Source organism: Leucoraja erinacea, chromosome 1, assembly GCF_028641065.1.
Source record: "Leucoraja erinacea ecotype New England chromosome 1, Leri_hhj_1, whole genome shotgun sequence".
Lineage (NCBI taxonomy): Eukaryota > Metazoa > Chordata > Chondrichthyes > Rajiformes > Rajidae > Leucoraja > Leucoraja erinaceus.
Window position 1 is genome coordinate 137,374,110 of NC_073377.1, and position 13,435 is coordinate 137,387,544.

Here is a 13,435-nt window from a genome sequence, read left to right on the forward strand (position 1 = left end):
TAATCTTGCCACTTACCCAGACTTCCACCTTCCTTCACTCAGCGCGACACCATCACTAAATTGTCTCAATTTCAAATCCAACTTCAGATTCACATTTATTGTCACATGCACCAATTAATTTACAGTGATATTTGAGTTACCGTGCAGCCATACAATTAAAAGAACGATAGAACGTAACATAAATATCCACCACAGTGATCACTGTGATGGAAGGCAATAAAGTTCAGTCAGACTTCCTCCTTTTGTGCACCCGTGTATGGGGCCTTGACCCTCCGCAGTTGCCACTACGGACGCACACATTGCTTTTTACACTCGGAGAATAGTCTGTATCTGGAACAGGCTGCCAGAGGAAGCTTTTGAAGTGGATGTGACATTTGGACAGGTCCATGGATAGGGATTAGAGGGATGTGGGCCAAATGTATGCAGGTGGGACTAGCCCAGTATGCCAACTTATTCTGCAAGGACCAGGTAGGCTAAAGGGCCTGTTTACACACAGTAACTCCATGACTGTTTAATGTGATGAAATATCTACTATTGCTATTTTCACTTCATGTTCTTCAAAGAATCATGACTCGGAGAGTCTTTTACACCGTAGTTGGTGGAATGCTGACGAGTGTTGCAGGACAGAGAGATGTGGGAGTACAGGTGCACAGTTCCCTGAAGGTGGCGAGTCAGGTGGACAGGGTGGTGAAGAAGGTATTTGCCTTCATTGGGAAGGGCACTGAGTACAAGGGCTGGGGCCTCACGATGCAGCTGTAAAAGTCGTTGGTGAGACCACACTTGGAGACCACACTGTGTGTAGTTCTGGTCGCCCAGCTACAGGAAGGATGTCATTCATTTGGAAAGGGTGCAGAGGAGATTCACCAGGATGTTACCTGGGCTTGTGGGCTTGACTTACAGGGAGAGTGGGGTTAGACTAGGACTTGGAGCGTAGGGGCTGAGGGGTGACCTTATTGAGGTGTACAAGGTCACGAGGGGCATGGATAAAGTGAAAGCTCACAGTCTTTTTTCCCCAGGATAGAGGATTCTAAAACTAGAGGGCACGGGGTTAAAGTGAAAATGGGGAGATTTAAGAGGGACCTCAAGGGTAATTCTTTTCCACTCATAGTCCGTATCTGAAATGAGCTGGCAGAGGAAGCAGTGGAATTGGATACAATTATGACTTTTAAATAGATGAATGGATTATAAGGCCTTAGAGAGATGTGGGACAATGCAGACAAAAGGGATGAGCCCAATATGCTGACTTGGTTGGCATGGACAAGGTGGGCAGAAGGGCCTGATTCTGTGTCTGAAACGTCACCCATTCCTTCTCTCCAGAGATGCTGCCTGTCCCGCTGAGTTATTCCAGCATTTTGTGTCTGCCTTCTGTGCTATAATTCTTGTCTTAAGACAAATCAAATTATGTTGTCTCTCAAAGCCTTACCAGTTTGCAATTTTCACTTCAGGATATTCAAATAAATATGGATTAGGGGGCTCAAGATTGAAGGCGATTATTTTTTTTTTTTGCTTACCTATCATAAAGTAGATGATGACTGTGAATATGATGGACGGGACTGCCCTCATGGGTATCAGATCAACAAATAACTTTGCCAGGAAGTAGGAAATTATCATGTAGTATCCACTGATATACTCATGGCTGCAATTAAAAATAACAGAACTATGATCAACTATCACATTTTTTAAAATATATTTGCAATATATGCAGACCGCTCCATTAAATATTTTGTTTAGTTTACTGTCACATGCAAGGACAGTGAAAATGTTTTTTGTTAAGTGCTATCCAGTCAGCAAAAGGACTAAAGAAGATTACAATCAAGCTGTCCACAGTGTACAGATACATGATAAAGGGAATAACTGCAAGATAATAATGCAAGATAAAGTCCAGTAAAGTCTGATTAAAGATAGTTCGAGGGTCTCCAATGAGGTACAGTAGACGGGAGGTCAGGACCACTCTCTAGTTGGGGTAGGATGTGTCAGTTGCCTGAAAACAGCTGAATTTGGAGGTGTGCGTTTTCACATTTCTGTACCTCTTGCCTGATGGGAGAGGGGAGAAGAGGGAGTGACCAGGGTGAGACTCGTCCTTGATTATGCTGCTGGTCTTGCCGAGGCAGCGTGAGGTATAAATGGAAGCAATGGAAGGGAGGTTGGTTTGTGTGATGGTCTGGGCTGCGTCCACAATTCTTTACAATTTCTTGCGGTTTTGGATGGAGCTGTTCCCAAAACAGGCTGTGATGCATCCGGATAAAATGCTTTCTATGGTGCATCTGTAGAAGTTGGTGGGAGATGTTGGGGACATGCCAAACCTCCTTAGCCTTCCAAGGAAATAGTTGCATATGTTTTAATTTTAAATTCTGAAACTTCATCTGTTGCTAGCACAACCCTGATTTAAGGCACTCAGTTTTGAGACAATAAGTATATTTATTGTGTTGCTCGTGAAAGTCTACCTCCATTTTTCCTCCACGATTCCAATTATAGATATGCAGGGAGAGGGTGAATACAGAGTCTTGTTCCACAGGAGGATCAAGAACTGGTGGGCACAGGTTTAAGGTGAGAGGAGAAAAATTTAATAGGAACCTAAGGGGCAGCCTTCTTACACAGAGGCGGGTTGGTGTATGGAATGAGCTGCCAAAGGAGGTAGGCAACTAGCTGAGTCTTGATGGCATTGACAAGTTGTGCTGTAGGGCCTGTTTCCATGCTGAACGACGCTACGGCAGCATTCAACAGACTTTCCGACCTTTGGTTCTGCCAAAGTGATGGAGTTACAGAGCTACACAACGTGTAAACAGGCCCTTCGGCCCATCTTGCCCATGCTGACCAAGTTGGCATTCTGGTCTTGTCCTTGATTTCCCTGCATTTGGTTCGTATCCCTCTAAATAAATCCTGTCTATATTCTGTCCAAATATCTTTTGAAAGTCATCGTTCTATCCACTTTAATTTCCTCTGGGAGAATTGTGTTCAGATTTGGTCACCCTGCCACGGGGGCGATGCTGGTAAGCCAGGACTCACGGGGCCTGAGCTACAGGGAGAGCTTGGGCAGGCTAGGGCTTTATTTCTTGGAGGGCAGGAGGATGAAGTGTTCACAAGTTATACGATACGATACGATACGATACTTTATTTATCCCAGGAGGGAAATTGATCAGCCAACCGTCATAAAAACACAAAATACATGAAACATGAAACTAAAGTGACGAGTGGAAAGGATTGGGGATGTGCACAGATTGGAGTAGGAGTAGAATTAGGCCCTTCGGCCCATCGAGTACTTCACCATTCAATCATGGCTGATCTCTGCCTCCTAATCCCATTTTCCTGCCTTCTCCCTATAACCCTCGACACCCGTTCTAATCAAGAAATGATAAGATTGGATGATCTTATAGAGGTGTACACGATTGTGAAAGGAATAGATAGGGTGAATGCACAGATTCTTTTACCCAGCGTAGGAGAATTAAGAATTAGAGGGCATAGGTTGAAGGTAAGGTGGACAACGTTTTCATGTACAGCCAGGTGCCTGTATGGAACAAGCTGTCACCCACCTCCACCAACAGGCGCAGAGAGACCAAACTTTTCCTTGGTTAGGCCGCAATTTGAAGTATTACGTACAGTTATAGTCGCCTCATTACACGAAGGGTGTGGAGGCTTTGGAGAGGGTGCAGAGGAGGTTTACCTGAATGCTGCCTGGACTAGAGGGGATTAGCTCCAGGGAGAAGTTGGACAGACCCGGATTGTGTTTTTCCGAGTGTTGAAGGTTGAGGGGAGACCTGGCAGAAGGCGGGACTGTGGATAGAATGGAGCGGCTGACCTTGTATACTCTGGAATTTAGAAGGATGAGAGGGAATCTTAAGGATTATTAAGGGATTGGACATGCTAGAGGCAAGAAATATGTTCCCGATGTTGGGGGTCAAGAACCAGGGCCCACAGTTTAAGAATAAGGGATAGGCCATTTAGAATGGAGATGAGGAAAAACTTTTTCACCCAGAGAATTGTGAATATGTGGAATTCTCTGTTTCAGAAGGCAGTGGAAGCCAATTCTCTCGATACTTTCAAGAGAGAGTTAGATAGAGCTCTTAAAGATAGCGGAGTCATGGGATTATGGGGAGAAGGCAGGAACGGGGTACTGATTGTGGATGATCAACCATGATCACAGTGAATGCTGGTGCTGGCTCGAAGGGCCGAATGGCCTACTCCTGCACCTATTGTCTATTGTATATTTAAAATGATGAGTAGAAAACAGTAGAAGGAAATGTCCAAGGCTAAAGGACAGAGGTTTATGGAAAGATGGGGGAAGTTTAAAGGGGCAAGTGTGTTCTCGGTACACAGTGAGCAGTGGGTGTAGTAAAATTAATCAACTGCTACTCACATGAAAATCTTCTTTTCTGTGAGAAATAATTCAATTACTGAGATGCTGGTGAAGCACTGGTTCGTAGTCAGAAAAAACATTGCACCTACTCTGAAATGAAACAGAAGTTATCATACGATTTTATACCATACTGGCCATCAACATTGACAACAACCAGTTATACTGCGCCTTCAACACATTTAGTTTAGTTTCGCGTAGAGATACAGGCCCTTCTAGCCCACCGAGTCTGCGCCGACCATCGATCACCCCGTACACTTTACTTCAATGTCATCCACTCCCTGCACACGAGGGACAATTTACAGAGGGCCAATTAATCTACAAACCGGCACGAAACCAGAGCACCCGGAGGAAACCCACGTGGTCACTGGGAGAATGTGCAATGTCCACACTGACAACACCCCCCTCAAGGTCAGGATTGAACCCGGGTCTCTGGTGCTGTGAGGTAGTGGCTCCACCCGCTGCGCCGTCCCCATTTAACATCATGAAACGTTCCAAGGTGCTTCACCTCAGCATGGCCAGACAAAATCTGACACCAATGACTGAGTAAACATCTTAAAGGAGGGGAGCACGGTGGCGCAGCGGAAGAGCTTCAGCCTCACGGCGACAGAGACCCGGATTCCATCCCGACTATGGGTGCTGTGTCTGTACAGAGTATGTACCTTCTCCCCGTGACCTGCGTGGGCTTTCTCCGGGTGCTCCGGTTTCCTCCCACACTCCCAAAGACGAGCGAGTTCGAAGGCTAATTGGCTTCTGTAAAGTGTGTAGGGTGGAAATAGCGTGCGCAGTGATCGCTGGGTGGCGCAGGCCCAGTGGGCTGAAGGGCCTGTTTCTGCGCTGTGTCTCTAAACTAAACTAAACTAGACAATGGCAGAGGATATTATAGACCCAGCAACTAAAACCATACTCGCTCACAAGAAACATGAAGTCACCAGAGGCTCGAAACAGACTAACCTTTGGAGATAGGGTGGCAGTCAGAAGCCTTTTCCCTGAGTGGAAATATCAATTTAAGGAGTTATGATTATGATGTTTTGTTTTTACACACAGAGAGTGATGGGTGCCTGGAACGCATTGCCGGGCATTCACTCTCTGTGAAATCAACTCAGTAGACACATTTCTTTTCTCCTCAAAGTTATGCCCTCGAGAACTTGATTTTTTTTCATGCTGGAGGAAAGGGTCCTGGCTGTCCACCCTACCTGTGCCTTGTGTAATTGTGTATACTTTGGCGTTCCCGAAACAACAATCCAAGTCTGTGCCCCCCCTTGGGGCTAGTACTCCCGAATCCTGGCAGTATTCTGGCAATGCAGTATTCTGGCAATCTCAGAATCCTGGCAATGCATTCCGTTGTCTCTGTACTGTACACTGACAATGACAATTAAAATTGAATCTGAGTATTCTGCGGCACCCTCTCCAAAGTCATAGCCAGCACAACCTCTCCCTCTAGTTCAGGTGAAAGAGTTAATACCGCCAAATCTAACAGAATTGACAAAATACAACATGGAGTCATTCTTCTTACTAATGGAAACTTTTGATAAAAAACGCATGGTCTAGTGGAACAAAAGAATGGCTCGGTGCCAAGTATGAATGACTTTGCAAATTATATGGAACACAATATGGAGGACACAATAATGTATTTTTAATAAAGACATTAAGATGGAAACCTGCGTAATAACCTGTGTTTCCTTCAGGGCCATAAAGAAGCCAAGATTGAAAAAAATAGCTGATGCTGTAGAGATAAGCAAAAACTTGTTATTGGATTTTTGAGGATGTAACTAGGAAAATGGACAAAGGAGAGCCAGTGGATGTAGTGTAACTGGACTTTCAGAAAGAATTTGATAAGGTCCCAAATACGGGATTAGTGGGCAAAACTGTGACATGACATCCCAACTAAACTGAGGCACCCGGAGAAAATCCACACGGTCACAGGGAGAACAGGCAAACTCCACACAGACAGCACTCGAGATCAGGATCGAACTCTGGTCTCTGGCACTGTGAGGCAGCAGATTTATTTGCTGTGCCTTCGCCGCTTTTTTAATTAATTTAAATTCCACATCGCAGGGTCACAGTAAATTTTCAATAAATATCAACAACCTGCTGAAGAATTGTTAATGTGAAGGTGTATAAAATGATGAGAGAATCTCTTGCCCAGAGTAGGGGAATCGAGGACCAGAGGACATAGGTTTAAGGTGAAGGGGAAAAGATTTAATAGGAATCTGAGGGGTTATTTTTTCATACAAATGGTGGTGGGTGTATGGAACGAGCTGCCAGAGGAGGTAGTTGAGGCAGGGGCTATACTGAATATCCTGAATGACAAAGACCAATGTAGCCAAAGCCTTCTTGATCACCCTATCTACCTGTCTCGCCACCTACAAAAACTACGCACCAGCTCTCCTAGATCCTTCTGCTCTACAACACTCCCCATGAGAAGGTCCTGCCCTAGTGGGCCTCCCTGAAATGCAAAATCTCGCACTTATCTCCATTAACTATTGCTCAGCCCTTCTGCCCAACTGATCACAATCCTGCTGTGATCTTTCAAGAAAATCTCCTGGATAACATGGAACTACTGTGAATGGGAGATTGAAGGACGTGCGCGCGCGCACACACACGCACACACACGCACACACACACGCACACACACGCACACGCACACACACGCACACGCACACACACGCACACGCGCACACGACAGACACACACTCACACACACACGCACACACGCACACACGCACGCACACAAGGTGGGGGCCAGGGACAGCTGGGGAGCGCTGGCTGTGCGATGAAGAGGAAGGTAAGCACACACGCACACAGAGCACCGTATGTCCTTGAGAGAGCACGGGGGAGTGGGGGGGAGAAGGGGAGAGAAGGAAAGAGAAGGAAAGAGAAGGGGAGAGAGGGGGAGAGAGGGGGGGGGAGGGGGGGGAGGGGGGAGAGGGGGGAGGGGGGGAAAAGAGAGGGAGGGAAAGGGGGAGAGGGGGTAGGGGGGAAGGGGGGGGAGGGAAGGGGGGAGAAGGGGGGGGAGAGAAGGGGGGGGAGAGAAGAAGGGGGGGGGGAGAGAGAGGGGGGGGGAGAAGGGGGGGAGAGAAGGGGGGGGAGAGAAGGGGGGGGGGAGAAGGGGGGGGGAGAGAAGGGTGGGGGGGGGGAGAAGGGGGGGGAGAGAGGGGGGAGAGAAGGGGGGGAGAGAATGGGGGGGAGAGAAGGGGGGGGGAGAAGGGGGGAGAGAGGGGGGGAGAGGGGAGGGGAGAATGGGGGGGGGGAGAGAAGGGGGGGAGAGGAGAGGGGGGGAGAGAGGGGGGGAGGAGGGGGGGGGAAGAGGGGGGGGAGAAGGGGGGGAAGAAGTGGGGAGACACACTTTTAAGATGTATAATAAAGTTTAGCGGGCATTTAACATACCTACCGGTCGGTTTTCCTGAGTCCTGGACACTACAATGAGCCAATTAAAATGCCCGGTCAGCGAAGGAGATCGCCTACGGCTGCCCTCGACTGCCTGGAACTACATAGCGACCCCATTCCACTGCACTATGAGTTAAAAAGAACCATGCCGACCAATTTTTACTTGCGGAAAATTTTTCAACATGCTGAAAATATTTCCGTGACCTAGCCGAGGCCGCGAGTATGCGGGAACTTTCCTCGAGCATGAAGGAGAGTTCCAGCTACCTCACAAGACTTCCTAGGACCACGTGTCGACTGTGCTGCGAGTTTGAGTAGAGGGCAAACTCGTGTGAACTCGCAGATTAGGTCGCCGCAGTGGGATAGCCCCTTAACTCTAAACATAACTAAAGTGCTCGATGTTTAATGCAATGCTGTCAACAGGCAAACATCATATTTTTCTCAGTCTTAAACTTTACAATTACGTGACAGAATCTTTGACTAACCTGTTTTGAATTCCAGCCAGGTTATTTTGCACTTGAAAGAATATGGCTCCAACAATCAATCCAAGGGCCATTGAAATCATCACCTAATCAAATTGAGCAAAATAGATCATAATCAATGAAATGTTTTAAGATGGTCTTAGATTTTCCATTCCTCATTTGTCAATACATTTTCTCTCTTGTTTCAGAGATTCCTTGGTAGGTTAACACCATTCCGAGGGCACAGTTTGCCTTCTGCTCCATTGTCTTCGTCATACAGCACGGAAAGAGGCCCTTCAGCCCAACCCGTCCATGCCAACTGAGATGCACCAGCTAAGCTAGTCTCATTTTCCCATGTTAGGCCCATAGCCCCCTAAACCTGTCCCAAAGAGTGAAGCTCAGCTCAAATTGGAGGAACAGCACCTCATATTTCACTTGGGCAGCTTGCATCCCAGCGGTATGAACATTGACCTCTAACTTCAAGTAGTCCTTGCTTTCCCTCTGTCTCTATCCTCTCCCCATCCCAGTTCTCTCACCAGTCTTACTATCTCCGACTACATTCTATCTATGTCACCCCCTACTCCCCTCATATCAGTCTGAAGAAGGCTCTCGACCCAAAACGTCGCCCATTCCTCTCTCCAGAGATGCGGCCTGTCCCACTGAGTTACTCCAGCATTTTGTGTCTACCTGTCCTATCCATGTACAGTACCTGTCCAAATGTGTTTTAAAAGTTTGTTATTGCATCTGCCTTAACTACCTCCTCTGGTAGATCGTTCCATACACCCACCAACCTCTGTATGAATAAGTTGCCCTTCAGGTTCTTATGGCCTTTCCCCTCTCACCTTAAACCAATGTCTATTTTTCTCTGTTTCTATGTTTCTAATGTCCTCTGGTTCTTGATTCATCCACGCTGGATAAAATGTGCATTCACCTTATCTGTTCCTTTCATGAATTTACACTCCTCTATAAGATCATCCCTGATCCTCCTGCACGCCAAGGAATAGAGTTCCTAGACTGCCCACCCTCCCCCTGTAGCTCAGGCCTCGAGTCCTGGGTAGGATGATCGGTAAGCAGCACAACTAATACTGATCGCACTCTGACGCCACCTGACTGCTGAGTTCCTGCAGCACTTTGTCTTTTGATTCCAGTGTCTTCCTTCCACATAATGGGTGGCATAAGACAGCTGCAGAATTCCAATCACCCTCAACCATCATCCTGTAGTGGCACCTAGTGATGGGACTGGGAATTCAGAACCCTCGTCATTGGTCGGGTCTGACACGTGACCCGGGGGTTCGTTCACGGGCTTTTGAAGAGTAAACAGTAGCTAGCGCTCCTCGCATCGACAGGAGCTGTAATCGCTAGTTCTAGACTTGGTGAGCAGTGGTTTTGAGTTTATTTTGCTAATAGAGAATATTTAACTCAACCTTGCCTGGTCCCCCTACGTTGGTAACCCCCGACGATCCGAACGTTTTTCGGGTCCGAACATGAATGCCGCCGGGAACCTCGATGCCAGCCCCGCCCAGCAGAATACGGTTTTGCTTAAACTGCCCGTTTTCTGGGCACTGCAGACCCCATAATCAAACTATTACCTTCCGATAACCTGTAACCTGGTTACCATTATTTAAACTAGCAGAACCATCAAGGGATTCTGGAGTATTGTGTGCAGTTTTGGTCTCCAAATTTAAGGAAGGACGTTCTTGCTATTGAGGGAGTGCAGCGTAGGTTCACAAGGTTAATTCTCGGGATGGCGGGTCTGTCATATGTTGATAGAATGGAACGGCTGGGCTTGTATACTTTGGAATTTAGAAGGATGAGAGATCTAATTGAAACATATAAGATTATTAAGGGTTTGAACACGCTAGAGGCAGGAAACATGTTCCCGATGTTGGGGGAGTCCAGAATCAGGGGGAACAGTTTAATAATAAGGGGTAAGCCATTTAGAACGGAGATGAGGAAACACTTTTTCAGCCAGAGAGTTGTGAGTCTGTGGAATTCTCTGCCTCAGTGTGCGGTGGAGGCCGGTTCTCTGGATGATTTCTAGAGAGAGTTAGATAGGGCTCTTAAAGATAGCGCAGTCAGGGGATATGGTGAGAAGGTAGGAACGGGGTACTGATTGTGGATAATCAGCCATGATCACAGTGAATGGTGGTGCTGACTCGAAGGGCCGAATGGCCTACTCCATCACCTATTGTCTATTGTCTATTGTCTATTGTCAAAGGGCAATTAGTGCAGGACATTGTCTAACCCTTGTGAGGTGTTAGGAAGAGGTTGGGCGGGCTAGGACTTTATTCCTTGGAGCACAGGAACCTGAGGGACTATTTTATAGACATGTATAAATTACTGAATGCACAGAGTCTTTAACCCAGGCTGGTGGGATCAAGAACTAGAGGACATAGGTTTAAGGGAAGGGGGGAAAAATTTAATAGGAATATGTGGGGCAACTTTTTCACACAGTATGGAATGTATGGAACGAGCTGCCAGAGGAGGTGGTTGAGGCAGGGACTATTACAATGTTTAAACAACATTTGGACGGGTACATGGTCAGGAAAGGCTTCAAATTGTGGCTCCTGACCTTTCTCGTCCGCGGCCGAAAATTTATCAGACTTTCCGAGTTGCAGTTCAGGCAGCATCTCTGGAGAACATGGATAGGTGACCTTTTGGATCGGGACTGTGCTTCAGACAGAAGCATAACCTGTCCATGTTCTCCAGAGATGCTGCCTGATTCGTTGAGTCACTCCAGTATTTTGTGCCTTTTTTCTTGTAAACCAGCATCTGCTCTTCCTTGTTTCAACTTTTGGACTCAGATTTTTTAGGCCGATATTTTAAGAAAGGATGGTAGATGAATTGATAATTCTGCAGAAATTATTCAGGTCTTGGAAACATTTTAGTTAGGTTTCCCCAGAGATGCTGCATGACCCGCTGAGTTACTCCAGCGCCAAGAAACTTTGTCCATGGGCTTAGAAAAACTTGGATGGATTCAGTTAAGTCACAGAGTCACAACATTTCAAATGGATTTGGACAGGTACATGGATAGAAACATAGAAACATAGAAATTAGGTGCAGGAGTAGGCCATTCGGCCCTTCGAACCTGCACCGCCATTCAATATGATCATGGCTGATCATCCAACTCAGTATCCCGCACCTGCCTTCTCTCCATACCCCCTGATCCCCTTAGCCACAAGGGCCACATCTCACTCCCTCTTAAATATAGCCAATGAACTGGCCTCAACTACCCTCTGTGGCAGAGAGTTCCAGAGATTCACCACTCTCTGTGTGAAAAAAGTTCTTCCTCATCTCGGTTTTTAAAGGATTTCCCCTTTATCCTTAAGCTGTGACCCCTTGTCCTGGACTTCCCTAACATCGGGAACAATCTTCCTGCATCTAGCGTGTCCAACCCCTTAAGAATTTTGTAAGTTTCTATAAGATCCCCTCTCAATCTCCTAAATTCTAAAGAGTATAAACCAAGTCTATCCAGTCTTTTTTCATAAGACAGTCCTGACATCCCAGGAATCAGTCTGGTGAACCGTCTCTGCACTCCCTCTATGGCAATAATGTACTTCCTCAGATTTGGAGACCAAAACTGTACGCAATACTCCAGGTGTGGTCTCACCAAGACCCTGTACAACTGCAGTAGAACCTCCCTGCTCCTATACTCAAATCCTTTTGCAATAAAAGCTAACATACCATTCGCTTTCTTCACTGCCTGCTGCACCTGCATGCCTACCTTCAATGACTGGTGTATCATGACACCCAGGTCTCGCTGCATCTCCCCCTTTCCCAATCGGCCAAAATTTAGATAATAGTCTGCTTTCCCGTTTTGCCACCAAAATGGGTAACCTCACATTTATCCACATTATACTGCATCTGCCAAACATTTGCCCACTCACCCAGCCTATCCAAGTCACCTTGCAGTCTCCTAGCATCCTCCTCACAGCTAACACTGCCGCCCAGGACAGGTTTAGAGGGATGTGGGCCAAACACGGGCAGATGGGACTAATGTAGATGGGGCATCTTGGTCGGGGTGGGCAAGTTGGGCCGAAGGGCCTGTTCCTGTGCTCGAGGGCCTGAGCTACAGGGAGAGGTTGCGTGTGGGCAAGTTGGGCCCAAGGGCTGTCTGACTGTTTGAGTCACTGGCAGAATATTGTGACAACATTGAATATTATCACCTGCCCATTGTGTGCTGAAACTTGTGCAACAGATGCAAGGCTGTGCATCAATTGTTTCATTAATTTTAAACCATTTGTCGGCACTGGGCCTGTACTTGTTGGAGTTTAGAAGAATGTGGGGGGGGGGGGGTCATCATTGAAACGCACAGAATAGAGAAATGCTTGGATAGAGTGGATGTGGAGAGGATGTTTCCACTAGTGGTAGAGTCTAGGACCAGAGGCCATAGCCTGAGAATTAAAGGACGTTCTTTTAGGAAGGAGAATGTTTTAATTAGAGCGTGGTGAATCTGTGGAATTCTTTGCCACAGAGGCTGTGGAGGCCAAGTCAGTGGATATTTTTTTAAGGCATAAATAGATATATTTTTGATTAGTACGAGGTTATGGGGAGAAGGCAGGAAAATGGGGTTAGGAGGGAGAGATAGATCAGCCAAGTAGAGGAGTAGACTTGATGGGCCGAATGGCCTAATTCTACTCCTACTCATGATTTTGCTAGAATTCCACATACTTTTTTAAGACGTTTTTTGGGACCCCGACACATTCTTTCCCGGCCTAGTTCTGAGGAACGGCCAAAGTTGAGAAGCAGCAGTTTGGATGGATATGGGCCAAATGCGGGCATCTCTGTCAGTATGGACGAGCTGGGCCAAAGGTTCCATCACAAGAAAAATATTTAGGAGTAACTCAGTGGGTCAGGCAGCATCTCTGGAGAACATGGACACAGAGTGCTGGAGTAACTCAGTGGGTCAACTCTGGAGAACTTCCTCCCTCCAGCAATCATCACGCTGAATCATCAACCCACCCCCCCTTGTCTGCTGACCAACGTCTCTCTCGTCCAATTGGAGCCCTCGATCATCTGTCCCACCCCCACTGTCTTGCAGAAAGCAGAGTTTTTTAAAAAATGTATTCACCGAGTTTCAAAATTCGGATTACAAAACATGGGGGGGTACGTGCGTCCCCTGCCCCCCCTCCCCGGGATTTCAGCCCATGACCGGGTGATGAATGGTCTGTGTGGACACTTGTGAGCCGAAACGGCTGTTTCCATGCTGTAGCACAAAACTAAATTAAGACGTAGC

The 13,435-nt window shown here is 47.0% G+C and overlaps 1 protein-coding gene across 1 annotated transcript in view; it reads right to left on the reverse strand.

Annotated features, from left to right (window-relative positions):
• Window positions 1–13,435, reverse strand: part of abcg2a (ATP-binding cassette, sub-family G (WHITE), member 2a) — a 138,524-nt gene that overhangs the window by 22,501 nt on the left and 102,588 nt on the right. The window contains exons 11-13 of the mRNA XM_055635188.1: window positions 8,224–8,306; window positions 4,355–4,444; window positions 1,512–1,636 (exon numbers count right to left, since the gene is read on the reverse strand). Coding sequence (XP_055491163.1) covers window positions 1,512–1,636; window positions 4,355–4,444; window positions 8,224–8,306 — 298 coding nt within the window. The remainder of the gene's footprint in view (window positions 1–1,511; window positions 1,637–4,354; window positions 4,445–8,223; window positions 8,307–13,435) is intronic.